The 17,170-nt window shown below is 45.1% G+C and overlaps 1 protein-coding gene across 2 annotated transcripts in view; it reads right to left on the bottom strand.

The window, feature by feature from the left end:
- Positions 1-3,131: 3,131 nt before the first annotated feature.
- TSNAX (translin associated factor X) overlaps positions 3,132-17,170 on the bottom strand; it is a 394,977-nt gene continuing 380,938 nt past the window's right edge. Inside the window, exons 13-14 of one of the 2 annotated variants that reach the window (XM_064487871.1) lie at positions 8,332-8,497; positions 3,132-6,789 (exon numbers count right to left, since the gene is read on the bottom strand). In XM_064487871.1, coding sequence (XP_064343941.1) covers positions 8,357-8,497 — 141 coding nt within the window. In that variant the 3' untranslated portion in view covers positions 3,132-6,789; positions 8,332-8,356. The remainder of the gene's footprint in view (positions 6,790-8,331; positions 8,498-17,170) is intronic. The other variant, XM_064487870.1, reaches the window with a different exon arrangement.

Below are 17,170 nucleotides of genomic sequence, written 5' to 3'. Positions count from 1 at the left end.
GAATGAGAGAGAGAGGAAAGCTTAAAATGCTGAAAACACTACGACTTGCCTGCTTGGATACGGGACAAAGGCGGAGGGGGAGCATAAGGTAATTGTGAGGGTTCCAGCCAGTGTCCCTTGGAAGATGGGAGTGCCAGGAACTGTGGCAAAAGACAGCTGGATGGTAGGCAGATTTTTAGAAGGAAGAAAATGAAGCTGGTTTTTGACATGTTGAATTTGAGACACGTGTAATGTAGTGACGGGATGTGCAGCAGACTCTAAAGTTCAGAAAAGAAGATAAAATCCGAGAATGACCTGAGGGTCCTGGACCACACACGGTTTGGAATTTAGGACTGAACCCAGGACCTCACATATGGTGGGCACTCAATAAATCTTGCCCACTGAATCTTATACCTTGGGGAATAATCACTATAAAGATGATGTTAAAATTGTCAGAGCATATGAGATTGCCCAATAAGAAGAGAGATCTGAGGACAGGTCCTTGGGGTATCTGTCCTTTAAGCACAAGAAAGAACAGTCAAGCTGGAACACTGAGGAAGGATGAGACATTACAGGGATGTAGGGGCCCAGATCCCCAGAGATAAGGGCGATTCAACAAGGAAGAGGTTTGTTTCAACACCAGATGTTGCCTTCAAACTGCAGTCGAACGAGGGCAAAGAAAATGCAGTTGGATGTGGCAGATCATGTGTAAGAAGAGTTTTAATGAAATGGGGGGAGCCAGAGCAGTGCTGCAGGGGCTACAAAGTGAACATGTGATATCCGAGGACAGTGAGGTATTACTGAATCTTTGTAAACCATCCCGTATGTTTCCATGGTCAAGTTTCATAGCTGCATGGGCATGGATGAATTTCTTAGCCCTTCTATCCAAGGATGTCATCTTGAACATAGGAAATATGCCCATTTTGACAGTTCCATTCAAGCTTTCCATCACAATTCAAAACCAAAGTACGAATTTTCCCCCAATAGCATGATTTGGCTGCCATGTAGGAATCACGTCTGCCCCAGAAAATGTCTGGGGAATAAAAGCTTTCATTCTGTGTGTCTTTATAAACTTCTTTTTCCCCTAATTTGGGAAGTCTTTCAGTAGTTCAAGAGAATCCTTTATTTCCTCTGCAGGATGGAGGAATCTCTTTAGGATTGAAGAAACACATCACGGTAGAGTGAGTCATAGTCTCTTGATAGCATAACAAAGTGACAAATAAGAACTAGGCATTTGAGAGTGATTATAGCAATCTTCTTAGGGGCTGTGATTTCAGATTGGCTGTAACTATCGTAAATGAACAGATGATTTAACAAGAGTTTTAACGAGAAAGGGAGAGGGTGTGGGGTGGGAGGAGCAAGCAAATGATTCAGTGTTGGCCCCCCAACCTTCCCAACTGAGTGACTTCTAATTCCACAAGTGGATGATCTGGTGTCACCCCCAAGGACACTTGCTTCAGGTCAGTCTTCCACTGGTCCGTGCCCTGCCTGCCTTTGGAATTCTTCCCTGGGCTCCTGGCACAGCACAAACTCCAAAGGCAAGGACGCTTGTTCCCTGTCCTGCCCCTCGCCTACTGCTTGAAACCAAATGAGCCCTTTCACGTGACTTTGTAGACTAGCTGAGCATCTCCCTCACAGCTGAGACATACTGTACGTGGTTCCCCGAGCCTGGAAGAGATGCCTTCCTATACTTGCCCTTAAAAGTCAAAACCCCACCTGGCAAGATCCCAATTGGCACACATCCTCTGCGTGTCTGACTTTTCCTAGTGTGAAAAGTCATAAATCAGAGATTGTTCTCTGTGCCTTGTGTAGCACATGCCATTGTACAAAGGTCTTTTATGTCTTTTTTTTTCCCCATAGGCTACAACACGTCATTTGCCTCCCCCTGGCCTCTGGACTGATTTCTTTTATTGTTTTTCTTTTATTTCTTTTTCTTTGATTTGTATCTCTTTTATTGCCTGAATTTTGTAAGGGTGCATTATTTTGTGGTCATCTTCCTGTTTTCAAACACCCTCTTCATACCTCCAGCAGCATCTCTGCCCACAGCGTGTATGATCCACATCTCTCCATCTCCCCTCGTGTTCCTCTGTCAAGGAGTTCTTCCTCATCCTGCTTGTAAAGAACAGAACTCTGGGGGCAGACACAAAGCATCGGACGCTTCCGTCTCAGTGGTGAAGGACCTGGTGCAGGGTTGGTATTTACAGAAGGCTCACAGGGAAGCAGTGTGGTCCCCATTCCCAGCATCCCCAGCTGTGTGGTTGTTACAGATGTTCTGGTTCTGCTGGAGGGCGGGAGCCCCCACTCAAGGCGGAGATAAACCCCAGAGCCCCAGCCAGAGTCCCTTCAAGGTCGTTAGTAAATGAAGAGGGTGCTTTAGAATCCCTGAGTCACCTTGGAGCTCTCAAGGCATCAGGAACTCCCACTTTTTCTTTCTCCTCCAAAACAGGAAATGCAAATAAATGAGGAAAGACAAAGAGGTCTAAATAATAAAACCCAGGGCGGAAGTATTAGTAAAAATTAGGAACGTGGGTCATTGAAGTCGGTTGGAGATCAAAAGAATGGGAAAACAAAGAGACAGATGTTGAAATGCAACTTTAGTACACCTGGAACTTATGCAATATTGTAAATCAACTATACACATTTTTTAAAAAAAGAAATGCATCTTTGGGAAAGAGACCAAGAGCTGGGGTAACTCACAGGGGCTTGGAACCCACATCGCCACATCGCTTGGGAGCTAAGGATGTGAAATGTGTCGGGTACCAGTGCTCTGGCCCTGGTCGTCTGAAGCCAAGCTCAGGTCCATGGGCAAATCTGAGGTTGGGAAGGATGCTTTAGAAAGACCTTTGGGTGTTTATGTTTCCCCTTCAGACAGGTGAGTAGATTTAGTAAAAGTTACTCAAAGCACTCTCTGTTTCAACCTTTCATGTTCTCCTGAGTGTCTGAGACCCCCTTGGGAACCGGGGGATGAAGGGCGGCACAAAGCCACAAATGTGAAACACCCCTTTTTATACAAAAATAACCGCTTGAATTGCCATGTACATCACAAGGCTTATTCCCAGCTGCATTCTCTGTTGGACTGATTCTTTTCATTCCCTACTCTAGAAACTTTCCTCACTTTAAAAACCTTTCTTAAATTTTTATTTAGTTTTTATTGATATACAGTCAGTTTACAATGTTGTGTCAATTTCTGGTGTACAGCATAGTGTTTCAGTCATACATATACATACAGATATTCCTTTTCAAGTTCTTTTTCATTATTAGGTTACTATGAGATATTGAATATAGTTCCCTATGCTATACAGTATCAATTTGTTATTTATTTTATATATAGTAGTTAGTATCTGCAAATCTTGAGGTCCCAATTTATCCCTTCCCAACCCTTTTTCTCCCCTGGTAACATAAGTTTGCTTTCTATGTCTGTGAGTCTGTTTCTGTTTTGTAAATATGTTCATTTGTGTCATTTTTTCTCTCTTTTTTTTTTAGATTCCTCATTTTTAAATGCCTGTATCTGTTGCTTTATTTTTAAAAAGCCTTTCCTATACATTGACTTTGGGTTTTTCCACACCCTTGAATGGCTGGCTTTATTATTATCATCTTCATTTTGCAAAAGTTCAAACAAAAGTTCAAGAAGACAGCTGGCAAAGTGGAAAAACTTTGTGGTCTTTAAATCCTGGATCCTTGTGTGACTCGGCACATGTTATCTGGAGACAAAACAGCGTGGCCTCAGACCAACAAGAGCAGCAGTGAAGGAGATCAGTGAAATGGGGCTGCAGGCTCCACACTGCTCATTTTAATGGTAGAAACTGTGCATCTGTGATTTGCCTGATGCGGTGATCGTGGGTATATTCATGAGAGGAAACACCAAAAAACCAACTGAACCAATCACTAGCTGGCTGGGAGTCCCGCCAGCAGAGGAGGGGGCTGCTTGCGGGGCTGGCTGTTACCTTCAGTTTGCTCTCTAATGCATGTTCCATTTCAAATGTGGTACTCACAGTAGGGTGGAGGGGGAGGGTACAGCTCAGGGGTAGAGTGCATGCCTAGCACGCACGAGGTCCTGGGTTCAATCCCCAGCACCTCCATTAAAATAAATAAATAAACCTAGTGATCCCCCGCCCCTGCCAAAAAAAAAAAAGAAGAAATAAGTGATGACAGAATAAAAACTTCAAAAAAAAAAAGTGGCACTCTCTCTTACCTTTTATTTCGGCATTCTCACTCCTGGGAATTTCCCCTAGGGACATAATTCAATGGAAAGAAAAGGCCATATGCATGAAGATGTGGTTGCAGCTTTATCTATAATAGCAAAATATTGGAAAGACTCAATGCCATTTACATAGCAATACCTAAACGATAGTGGATCAATTTGATAGCATATTATGCAGCAACAGATACAATGATTATAACGATTCTGTAGAAAAATGGAAAATACCATAATGTTAAGCATAAAAAACAGAATAAAAAAAAAAGGCTGGCTACAGTTTGGTGAAAATCTGTTTTTGTACAAAGACTGGAAAACATGAAGATAGTGGATTGGTTATACATGAGTCTTTCTGAACACTTAGTGATAATGTTATTTTCAACTTCCTCAAAGGGTCTGGAATAGAAAATTCCACTGCTTCCTGACTGGTTGAGATCTGAAAGTAAACACATACACAGTTTTTTAGCACTGCTTTATTAGAAACATTTCGTGTGATGTAAGTAACTGTACAATGAATCGTCCTGGAACAGAAAGATGAGATGAGTCAAGGTGATAAAAATGTTTCTATCACCCACATCCTAGAAGTCAAAAGAAAAATGTTAAATATCCAACCATGGCTTGGATCACAGTTTTAATTTCACATAACGAAAAGTAAATTTCATGAAGTAATAAATTATATAATAAAATTCAAAGATTAGATAAGGTGAGGTTATTAAACATGAGTATCAAATCGTTTATACAAGGAGGCATTAACCAATGGGCACAATGTTGCTTCCTGAAATGCTTTCTGAAAAATACCAATTGGATGGGGATTTTCAAGAAAATCTGCATGATGTCAGGCAGTAAGTGGTTGTTCCTGGCATGGCGTTTGAGGTGGATGGGGAATGAACGATTGGTGAGGACGGTGATGGGTGGTAGGCTCAGATTCTCTGATTCTCAAGGCAGGATTCCCAAGGTGGACATGTGTTCTTTTTATTTTTTTTTTTAATGGAGGGACTGGGGATTGAACCCAGGACCTCGTGCATGCTAAGCACGTGCTCTACCACTGAGCTATACACCCCTGCCCCCAACATGTGTTCTTAAGCGAGCAAATATGCTCCATGGCTCATAGTCCCCAAAAGACATTACAAGTACGCTAGGAAGAACACAGTTAGAAGCATTCTACCTGTCCCCAAATGCCGCTGCCAGTCCACTGCCCTCCACCTCCGTGCTGTGGGGTACATTAGCAGTCTCCTAAGGCTCAATTTCACCAACTACAAACACCCACCCTGTAAGACTGAAATGAGGATTAAAGGCGATAATGATTAGAAAGGTCTTAGGACAGTCCCAGCGCCCCCATGTGAGCCTCTCCATGCTCCTGGGGCGGGGAAACCAGCCCTACTGCCCAGGAAGAAAAGCTCCCAACGTTACACGTTAACTTGATTTGAGGAAGATCATTATGATGTTGAAATTTCAGGACGTAGGAAGGAACCAGGACTGTTACTGACTCGGAAGACGCCCCGCTAAGTCGGGCTGGAGGAAGTGCATAAGTGGCCATTTGGATGCCGGCATCTCAGCACGGAGGACCCTGTAATATCTCATCTGTTCTCTCGCACGGGCCACAGTGGACTCAGACCCAAAGCCATCATTCTCCACCTGCACCTTTGCTTGTGGTCTTGATTGTCTCCACGAAAGCTTGGATTTGTGTCCTTATTGCTTTGCTGCTTTTAGATTCAAGCTCTCATCTCTTTTGAGGTTGCTCTGCAGACACTGCCCTAGGGTTTGAGATGTACAGTCCTGGGTCTTCTAGGGTCACAGTGACTGAAGAGGGGCTTGTCCTGAGAAGGTCAGAGGGTCAGAGGAAACACCCTGGCCTCGGGCAGGCTTCCTGGCTGCCTCTGACAACAGCATAGACTGCGGATGAGCTGAGCTTGTAGTTAAAGCATCATTCACCTGCCTGGGTCAGGGTCTCAACAAGGAAATGGGCACACTGCCCACTGGAGGCACTGGAGACCCCTTATTTGGGGCACACTCAGACAGTAATTAGCTTCTAGAATTTTCAAGGCATAATGACCTCTCAGAATTATTCATGATGATACCTGAGTAATAGAAAACGCTCGGGTTAGTGACTGTTAAGATGTCTTGTGGGGCTTGTTAAAACAACGCTTGTCAAAGTAGGGATTTATTAGAGACAGTCTTGACTCGTCCCAAATTTTGCTTCACTGGAATTAATTCAAGGACTCAAGAATTCCATGTGCCATGTGACTTGTACATAATATTTTTTTAGACATGATTATAAATAATTTAGGCATTTGCTCTATTATTGAAAAACCAAACACTCCTGGAACAAACTAATTATACGTCTTAAAATACGTATAGTGTATTTTTTAATGCTCAGCAGAAAACTGTCAGAAACACAATGAGAAAATTCATGTTGTGCTTTTGCTTCATTCCCTGGACCCTGGCCACTTGCTGGCTTAAGCAGGGGCATCTTCTGATGGAAGACGGAAGCGCCACACAGCACAGAAGGCTTAGCAAAGAAGCAGGTGCCTCCCAGGAATGCCAGTGTGACTTCGGGAAATGACAGAGATCGTTCGGTGTCCCTGGATCCAAATGAAGACAGGAGCATCACTGTTCTGTGGGTATTAACGAGACAGAAGTGCAAAAAGACCGATTAGTCGATTACACTTCCCAAGTACGGCAAGGAGGGATGAAGCTCAACCCTGCGAAGGGTTCGGGTTTGGTCTCTAACACACGTGTATAAGTGATGTAAATCAGCGTTCGGACCACAACTCCCCCAGAGAATGCAGCGCTGCACAACACTAGACTGATGTGCTATGAAATGAAATGAAATGAAGTGAAAAAAAAGCTATGAGCCATTAAACTTGGGAAGTTAGCGGCTGGAAAAGATCAGGAGGGCTCACAGGCTGACATGCTAATTGCGCCTGGCTCTGCAAGCGGAGACCATGGCGACGCACGTTTCCCAAAGGGGCCTGAGCCACGGGAGCGCTGTGGGTCTTTGGGGCCTCTCTCGAGGCTGCCTTCCTCGGTGCACTTTGGGAAGTGCTGCCTAATTGTGCTCAGCCTGTTTTATAGCTGCCTGAGCCGGGACGGGCTTGCGATGCCCCATGTCACTGAGTATACTGTCTTACTGAGTACAGCTCTGCTTTACTGAGTGCTACAGTGCTTTACTGAGTACAGCTCTGCTTTACTGAGTACTACAGTGCTTTACTGAGTACTACAGTGCTTTACTGAGTGCTACAGTGCTTTACTGAGGACTACAGTGCTTTACTGAGTGCTACAGTGCTTTACTGAGTATGGCTCTGCTTTACTGAGTAGCGCACTGCTGAGAACTATACTGCCTCATTGGATACCAGACTGCACTGATGGTTTCCACCTCCACGTCCTGCCTGGCACTGAGTGAAACCAGTTCAGGAGGGAAACAGGAGAGGCTCGAAAGTTTAAATACATCACCTGACCCATTCCTGCCCCCTCCTCCCTTCCTGCTCTCATTGTAGGTGGATTTCAGAATTTCCTGATGAATTTTCAGGGGCCCCATGCTGGGGAGACAGGCATTGTCACCACAGAAGAACCGCAAGGCTGCCCATGAGAGGCTGTTACTTAAAAAAAAAAAAAAATCTTTCAGTTTTCATCTTGATTCTTCTGAGATTACAGAGAATTGCAGGGGAAGGAAGGAGAAAAACCGCTCAGTCCAGACTCAGGTTAATTAGCTCCCTTATATCCTGTGCCTGGAAGGAAAATGTAACAGGTACACATGTTTGGTTTCTTTCTTAGAGCTTCTTAAATCAGGAGATGCTTTAATTGCGGCAGAAAGCAAGATGGTACAGGAAAAGGGACATTTTTCTAGCAGAACTCACCCCACCTTCTGCCTGACGGGGACTGAAAGGAAAAGACTTTTCAAGTCCGGTGTGGGACGCTCCTGTTAGTGACACAGTCAAGGTGCCCCTTGACTGGCATTTAGAAGGGAATCAGCAGATCACTGCCCCGCCTTATTCCAACTGGCTCCCTGATCTCAGTCCCAGGACAGCGAATGTGGACCACCTTCCTCCTGGGCGACATCCGGGCTCCGCGTCTCCATCACTGGTCCATCACATCGGCTTTGCAGCGGAGGCGGAAGAGGCCCCCTGAGCACCCGTGTCGATGACGTGGTCACTCACCCTCCTTCCCCCATCCTGTCACGCCTCAGGCCTGTGACTCCTGGATGCCAGCTGTCACACAGGAAGCAGCGGGCTCCCTCTCTCCCACCTCCTTTGCCGGCTGGAGCTGCAGGATCATGGCCTGCAGAGTCTCCTTCACCATCTGGAGCTCCCTCTTGAGAGACTGTGCACATATTGTTAAGGAACACATGTGAAGGTGACGGGCGGCCCCTGCAGCCTCCGAGGGGCCTGGTAGGAGCCACGTGCCTGCTGGCAACAGATGGGCCCGGCTGTCTAATTGCACTTTCAAGTTCTTCCAAATTGTAGGAATTAAATATTAATACAAAAGTGTCTTTTAAGAGCGATTGGGATTTCAACGAGGCCTGGGGTCATGAACTATCTCAAGTAAGGCGTCCAAAAGGGAAAGGAAGAGTCAGCTCTTAGACCAAGACAGATGGCAAACGGGCTGCTCTAAGGTGTATGGTCAGCGTGACGGTAATTCCCGCTAAACCCCCGCGGGGGCAGGGCAACTGTCTCATCCCAGTGTTCGGACTGCGGAAAGGGCAGGCGGCGGGAAATCGGAGCCTCCTGGAGCAATCCAGGGTTTGGGGCCGCCATAGGTCCAGACTCAGAGTCAGGAGTTACAGTCCCTGTTGGTCAGTCACCTGCCTTGTTACCTGTGCAAATCACTCTCAGCCTCAGTTTTCTCATGAAACAATGACTTCTAAACCACTTCAGATTCTAATCTGCTGACCCGTGGTATTATACTCCCGGGTACTTGCAAAATAGCTATTCAGGGCACCCAAGATTTGATGGAGTGCAGGGAGCTTGCTTTTTCTGGGTTGGTTAGTTGGTTTTTCTCTAAACTGTTGGGTTCCTAGTTTCTTAATCTGTAAAGTTATGTCACATAGAGATAAAACAATCACAGAGAACTTAGCAAATAATTATATGGAATAAATAAGGCTGTTTAAGCTGGGGGAACATTTAACCAATGGTGGTTTTTCTGTCTATCCAGTTAGACCCCTCTGTTCTTTCCTTTTGTACCTGTAGTCCGAACAGTTCTAAGACAGGTACAGGATGAGAGATGGATTGAATTCTTTTAATTCAATCAGTAAACTGACTGAACTTCATCCAACAGAAACTAAGAGAAAACATAGACGTGTGTTAACACCACTGAAGTGCTGGTAAATCACCACATGAGGTCAGACCATTTGAATATCACGAGATCAGACATGGGGAAAACAGAAAGCTGTGGGGAGAGTAGTTTGCAGAAATCTCACTGTTCCCAGATGTCTGCATCTACTGCAGCGTTGCTTTATCCAAGTACAATGTCAATGCAATGTCAAGAGAAAGAGACGCCTTAGGTTATGACGAAAGAAAGCATCCTTTTTCCTTTTTTAAATAAGGAACTCCAGAGGATCTTGGGAATTATGCAAATGAACCTGTCCTAAGCCAAAAATGCAGAACCACCTGACAAGCTTTCGGCAGCTTTTCATCCTCTTAAAGCTTCGCCAGATTTCATCATTACGTAATTTACACACATTTACTACAATGATTAACTCCTTGCACGTGAACTTGGGGGAATAAGGGCGTAAGGGAAGGAAGTATCCAATACTTGTCCTTTTTCTCTTTTTTTCTTTTTGAGAAGGCTTCGTTTCCCTCCATTTCTCAGGACAGCTCTTGCTGAGCTTTTATGAAAACACACAGGACTTTATACAAGGAACAGCATAAGTGGTCCCAGACGGACAACCAAGCTGCAAATTAATCACGAAGTTCTGCTACACTGACAAAGAGTAAGCAAGGAGCTTAAGCGGCTTATGAATCTCAACACACTCCTGAGACTTCGTCACCTTTGATACGCAGCCCGGGACTCCCGGCCCCTCTCTGTGATCTGCTCAATGACAGCAAAGGTTTTCCGAGAGAGACACTGAACCAAAACGAGATGCTTCTTAAAGAATTCTTAAAAGAATGCATAAAATTTCTTCTATGGGCAGAACACACTGAAAACGTTTTAGAAAAGAGAGTGAGAGAGAAGCCACAAGAGAAAATGACTAAATTATCATCTAAGGTAACATCAGCCCCTCAAACGTCAATCTCCACGGGCACAGGGAGGAGTGAGAGGGCGGGGAGTAGAGGGTCTCACCACCAGCTGGGGGAAGCCGGCCAGTCACTTCATGCTTTAATTGTCTCACTTACAAAATGCAGATTCGCATGCCTTCTGCACGGGGCTGGGGTTAAAAACATTTTTTTTTTTTCTTGTGAGATTATAACGCTTTTTGTGAGGCACCACGAGATTTAAGGTTTATTTGCTGATACAGCAGAGGTAGCAAACAGCTCCGGTTCTGTCTAAGCAGGGCTAGACATCAGAAATCCTGGAAACCTCAATTTAGTGAGCCTATGGAGTCATACTCATCAAAATGATTAAAATCATGTTTTTATTTACAACTACCTCTCTGTAATCAATTCGCCTGTATGATTCCATACTACATGTGAGTTCCAAAACATTCTGAATGTACTTATACAAAAGGGAGTCCAGGAGAAAATGTGGAGTGAGGGGGGGGGGAAGCAAGCTGCAGAACAATTTGTGTGCAATGATCCTAATTTTGCCAAAAAAAAAAAAAAAAAAGAAAGAAAGAAAGAAAGAAAAAGACTACAGAGGTAAGCCATTTCTGGCTAGAAGGCACCTTAGGAGGACACAGAGGTGGACTTCTAGATACTGGTACTGGGAGGAAGATAGAGTTCCTTTTTCTCCCCCCATACTTCTGTAATATTCACGGTGGATGTGCGTCCTTTCATACTTTCATATTTAAATCAATGTGTTTACCAAAAAAAATAAATAAATAAATAAAAACACACTGGAAATATTTCCCCAATAAGCATCTGGGCAAATAAAAGTGTAGCCAGAGTTCCTCATTCTTCCCTTCATTTTGTTCAGATATTCAGGCATATCCAGAGCTCCTACTGTGTGCTCAGACACCGTCTGGAGGCGGGAACTATGGGAGTGAAAGGAACAAAGTCACCGCCATCCTGGCGCTGACCTGCGTGAGCGGAAAATGAACACACGTGGGCACGTGGCTAGATCGGGAGTCAGGAGCCATGGGAGGGTTTGGAGCAGGGGAGGGTCATGATCACTCTGGCTGCTTTAATCCTTAATAGAGTTAAGGTGCGAGGGCAGAAATATGGAAATAAGAGGAGGCAAAAAAAGATGATGGTTTGGAGGCAGTGGAGATGCCACGAGGTGGTCAGATTCTGGGTGTTTTTTGAAGACAGAGCCAACAGCACACGGTAGTGGACTCGGTCTAGAATGTTGGAAGAAGGAAGGGGCATCAAGAGTGGCTCTCAGATTTCTCTCTAAGCCATGAACTGAGAAAAGACTTGCAGTTTATCAAAAAGGAGGAGACTTGGGAATGAGTCTGGTTTTCGGGGCAGGAAGGGGGAGGAATTGGATTTTGGACACGTTAAGTTGGAAAAGCCCATTTGTCAGCCAAGTGGAGGTGCTGAGTAGGAAGTGGACGTGAGTGTGAAGGTCAGGAGCGGTCCAGGCTACAGACGTGCCCTTGGAGGTTATGCTGAAAACCTTTTTTGCAATATTTTCTCACTGACTTACAGAAAAATAAACTATCTCTTTGATACATCTCACTAAAATCTTAAGGCTACTAAGAGGTAGAGTAGGACTAGATCAGATTTTCTCCTTGCTGTCCAACAAGCTCATGGTCAAAGCCAGTGGATATATTTGACCTTGATTTTTGTCAAAGTGCTGAACAAATAAAGTAAAACTCCAGCACTGGAATTTATGTATATATGACAGAGAGGTTCACTACATCTACGTGCAAAACAGGTCTCAAACGAGTTAAATGATTCTTAGAATGTCTCTCCATCGAACCCTCTCTAGCTAAGTATGTATACAGTTCTCCTGTAACAGATATGCCACCAGACATCTGTGGCATCTACGAAAATTAGCACATTAATTACAACAGTGGCACCAGGATGGGCGTGCCAATGTCTTTAAAAACACTTTTGGAACCAAAGACCATTCCTTACTACCTTGAGATAGACTACACATGTATTCGGTAAGTGCATAACTTCTTGATAGCAAAGTTGTGCAGATTTGTGTTTGCAATGAGTGAAAGGAAACATGTTCCACAGATGTCTTCCGGTGGCGAGGCAGTCTCGTCCTTTAGGGCAGTCGTGTGCAAAGGTCCTCAAATGCTTTCAAGGGGGTCTTTTGTTTATATATAAAAACAATCGAAGATCTGTCCAATGGTGTCAGTGGAGTGTTATAAAACAGATAAACAAGGTCCTACTGTAGAGCACAGGGAACTGTATTCAATTCCTTGTAATAACCTATAATGAAAAAGACTATGAAAAGAAATATATGTGTGTATAACTGAATCACTATGCTGTGCACCAGAAATTAACACAACATTGTAAACTGACTATACTTCAATTAAAAAAAAAAAAAAACCAAGCAAAAAGCAATTGAATGTTTTCCTGCCAATGGAGATTCCAGGCGGATTGTTTTAGTCAAAAATAGGTCTTCATTTGTCTGACCTAGTTTGCTTCAAAAAGAAACAACAATACATCCTTGGAAACAGCTTTTCATTTGCTAGATTCTTTCTTCTTATCAACAGGGATTCCTCTGCAGCCACCACCGCCACAGTGCTGGGAATTCTCCTTCGTGGAACAGCCAAAGGTGAGGAACACAATTGCTGAAGAGCAAAGAGCAAATTCTCGCCCACACACGCCCTGCTTCAGTGGATGTGATGGCGGTGAGCACACGCTCTCCTAGGCTCCCTCTTCCCCCCGCATTACAGTGCGCCAACTCCTCCTCTTCCCGCCCCACTCCCATGGGTGGGGGCCCGAGGGTGGCCCTGGACACCAGAAGCGCATCAGCCCAGCATACACCATGCTTAACAGCAAACTCCTAGGGTCCCCATCTTCTCATCTATAACACACATGGAGCCCCGTGTTTTTCAGCTTTTTAGCTCTAGAAGCAGAAAGCATTTCCAAGGAGACAGAGCAAGTTCCCCAAACTCTCATTACCTTTGTCTCCTTAAGCTGCACATCTGAAAATGCCCTTTAAGGGGATGATGTGGTGTGTGTGCTGCGCCTGGATGTATTCAGGCTATTTGCAGCCATCGGGTACCACCAAAACGAACTGACTGGGCACCACGCATCCCAAATAAGGAAAGAGAAGAGAATTCCAGGAGGCTTTCCCAGACGGGGATGTAAATAGAGCCACAGATAGAATCAGTCTGTCCCCATCTCTTCTGTGACTCAGAGGCAGGCAGAACTACCCTGTGGGGTCTGAAATATTCGAGCAGTGTCCCAGTCCCGGGCGCACTTCTGTTCTTTTGAAAGTGCATTGTAGAAGCTGAAGGAGAAAAAGTAAGCAAAATCTCTGTGAAAAAAATAAAAATCCGCCGAACTGAGATGGTTTGCGCTTCAAGTGTTTCAAACGTGGAGGAGCCATTCCACACCCTCAACATGTTTTTCAAAACCTACCTGCTAATTAGGACCCCAAATGGCTGTGAAATTGTACTAGAGACTCGGGCTAGCGCTCCTGGAAACCCTGGCTTGAGTGGCAGTGCAGTCACACCTCCCCTCCTCGCCTCAGACACCAGGCGTGTCACCTCTGGGAGGCTGGCTTTTCCAATTAATGGTGCAGACTCTTAGATGCTGGGCGCCGCGGTGGCTGAAGGGCTGGTGTCACTGTTTGGTCGCGCTACGTGTAATTCACTGAGCCTGTCAAGACGATGAAGAGACCAGCCCTGTCTCCTCCCCCTTCTCCGATCTGTCAACCCAGGGTCTTCTCCATAAAAGCAAGAGACCCCCAGCAGGCTGCCTGTGGCTCTGATGTTAAGTCAGGGTACCCGGAGGGTCTGTTTGGAAACAACTCCACTGCTGGCGACTGGCCTACCCTCTGCTGATACTACACTAACAGTGCTTTCTCATGCACATGCCTTATGCAAAGTTCCCTGCCTGCCACACAGGGAACGAGTGTCCATAGCACCCAAGACTTGAAACTTCTGAACCTGGACGTCCGACGTGGACTCAGGTTAATCAGATGCATCCCGCATCTAATGCATGGGCGGCTCTGGCCGAGCACTTAATGGAATCAAACAAAAATATTACCCTTGCTGGGAAATGCTTCTGCGTTGTTGACAGCGAGCTGTTTCTTTCATTCAGATTCAGCTTTGTCTCTTTGATCAAAAATGGGAACACAAAACAGTCGGAGTCTGGCTGGAGGATTCCAGCAGCCCCTTTGAATCTCCAGATCAGTTCTAATTTGAAACGAGCGCTTTGGTTTGTGTAAGAAGCGTCCGCAGAGTAAAGATGTCTTTCTATCTTAGGGCATCACGTTCCACTCAAATCCAAGCACCGCTTCTTATGAATTCAAAGATGCCTTCTGCGTATTTACCTGCAATCCCTGACACCCAACAAAGCCAGGGTTTCAGAGGAAAGTCGGGGTTGAAATCTATGTTGTGGTGTAGATTTTATTTGAGGGGAGTGGGTGACTTCACTACCTAAGCTTGTGTTTCCCAATCTTGGTTTGGCACAGTCCCTCTGTGTCTCCACTTTCCCCAGCAAGGATGAGCAAAAGTCTCACAAAAACGTAGCTTTGTTAGGTAGTTAGATAAGTGGGGGCACCAGACAGAAAGATGGGGGAGAAGGGGGGTGGTCTGGAAGACGGCGGTGTGCCTGCCTCTGGCATAAAGGGGCTTTACCTCCTCTAAATGAGCGCCAGCAAGAAACCAGTTAGAACTCGGCAGCCGCAACTGTGCAGTAGCGACAAGGACCTAACCAGACATGACCCAGCGCTCACTGTAATGTAATTAACACTGTGGTTTAGCGCCGCCCCCCACCATGGGCTTTCCTGTGTGCATCATGGGCAAGGACATGGGGAAAGGGGGACGAGCATGACTAAGAACTCCAGGGGCGAGAGCCGTCCGTCAATCAAGAGCCCACCTCTAAGCGAGGGTGTGAGAGGAGGGGGCAAACCAAGCCCGCTGCTGTGTGCCCTGGGATCAGCCCGCCTCCCGTTCCTGGGGTGTCCTTTCCCTTTGCTAATAAATCCTTTCAAATCTTTTGCTACACAGCACTTCTGTCTCGCATCTGAATTCTTATCTTTCAGGTAAGACAGGAACTGGGGTCTTTCCTCTTCCTCTTTTTGGGGTAACACCTTCACTCAACAACTTTTATTACAGCTTAAAATTTTCATAGTAAAATTTTATGTACGTTCCGCATGTTCCGCAGAACAGGCTTGTCCATCTACTTAGAGGCATAGCTGCTTCCTGTGTGGCCAAGAAGGGCCAGGGGATGGGGTGGCTGGAAGATTCCACCACTCCCCAGAAATGACTTTGGACCAGCTGTGTCATTTCTAAGCCTCAGTTTTGTCAACTGTCAAGTAGGAACAATAATCCCTATCTATGAACAGCAGTTTTATTTGAATCAATAGAATCAATTGACTTTTCATGTAAGTCATTGTGTAGTTACCAATCAGTTCTTTCAAGCATTTATGCAAAACAGTTGAATCAGCCTATCTTGAAACCTCATATAAAAATGAGATGTAGATCAGCTTGTGACAAAGACTTTAAGAATGATTTTCTACCTAAAACCAAGCACTTGACAGTATATAAGAACTGCGTTAAACATACTTTCTGAACATAGTCTCGTTTAGTCCTCATGAAAACCTTAGAGGTACGTGGTATTATCTGAGTTGTACGGATGAGGAAGTTGATGCTTAGAGTGGCTTTATCAGTTGTCCGTGATTCCACGGCTACTGAATCTGGCTTGGATTGGCTGTGAGAAAACTAAAAAGATCTTACTTACGCACAGCTCTGTCCCCTCTCAGCCTCCTCCCCACAACCCAAATCTACTCAAGAAAAAAAAAAAAAATTCTCTAGAATGAAACTAACCTTCTGGAAAATTGCTAAACAAGGGACTAACACAACCTCCGACCTGCTACCGGAGCCCACCACAAGCCCGGGGTGTTTCCCACGGGAAACAAGCCCACCTGCCGGGGTGGGGCCAGAAAGCCCTCCAAACGCACTGGCTCTCTGCCTGGCGCTGCTCCCAGGCGCCAGCCACAGATAGTCACTTGCCGTCTGCTGGAGGCCACGCCCCCTGATAACTGCTCAGATCTGCGCTCCATGAATGTGGAGTACACAAAAGCACAAAACAGAATTGCCTCTACTGTTTCTTTGGCCGACCTTCTAATAAGAGCTTAAACATTAGTTCATAGGAGGCAGGAAGTTGTGGAAAACAGAAGATCTGCTTTTAAAAATCTACCTTGAGTAATGTGGCAACAATCACGGATTAAGCTGAAGAAATTTCCTGCTAAGTTTAATAAGCAAGGTGAAAGATTTAAGGTTATAAAGAGGAAGGAAACATAGCATTGAATCTGTCATTAAACTGCAGATCTGAATACTTGTGGTTAAGATTCATCCTTGACCAGAGCTATTAAAAATACACAGACTTACACACACACACACACACACACACACACATAAGATAAAGTATGGTAAGAACTGGTCTTTTGGAAAGTAAGACAGCAACAAGAAGCCAAATCCAAAACAGCTGCGTTTCTCACAAATACCTCTAATAAAAGTCATACTACTGGGTAGGATGCGAACAGAGAAGTTCTTTCATCTAGAGGAGTGTCAGCTTGTGACTACAGGTTACGCCGAGCCATTGAAAACACTCTCTGTGCTCTACAGCAGGACCTTGCTGTTTATCTGCTCTGTATACAGTAGTTAGTATCTGCCAATCCCACACTCCCAGGTTCTCCCTCCCTCCCCCCTGCCCTTCTGGTAACCAGAAGGTTTTTTTCTGTCTATCTGTGAGTCTCCTTCTGTTT

This window comes from Camelus dromedarius, chromosome 8 (genome assembly GCF_036321535.1).
Source record: "Camelus dromedarius isolate mCamDro1 chromosome 8, mCamDro1.pat, whole genome shotgun sequence".
Taxonomy (NCBI): Eukaryota; Metazoa; Chordata; class Mammalia; order Artiodactyla; family Camelidae; genus Camelus; species Camelus dromedarius.
This window is presented reverse-complemented; position numbering and strand designations above follow the sequence as displayed.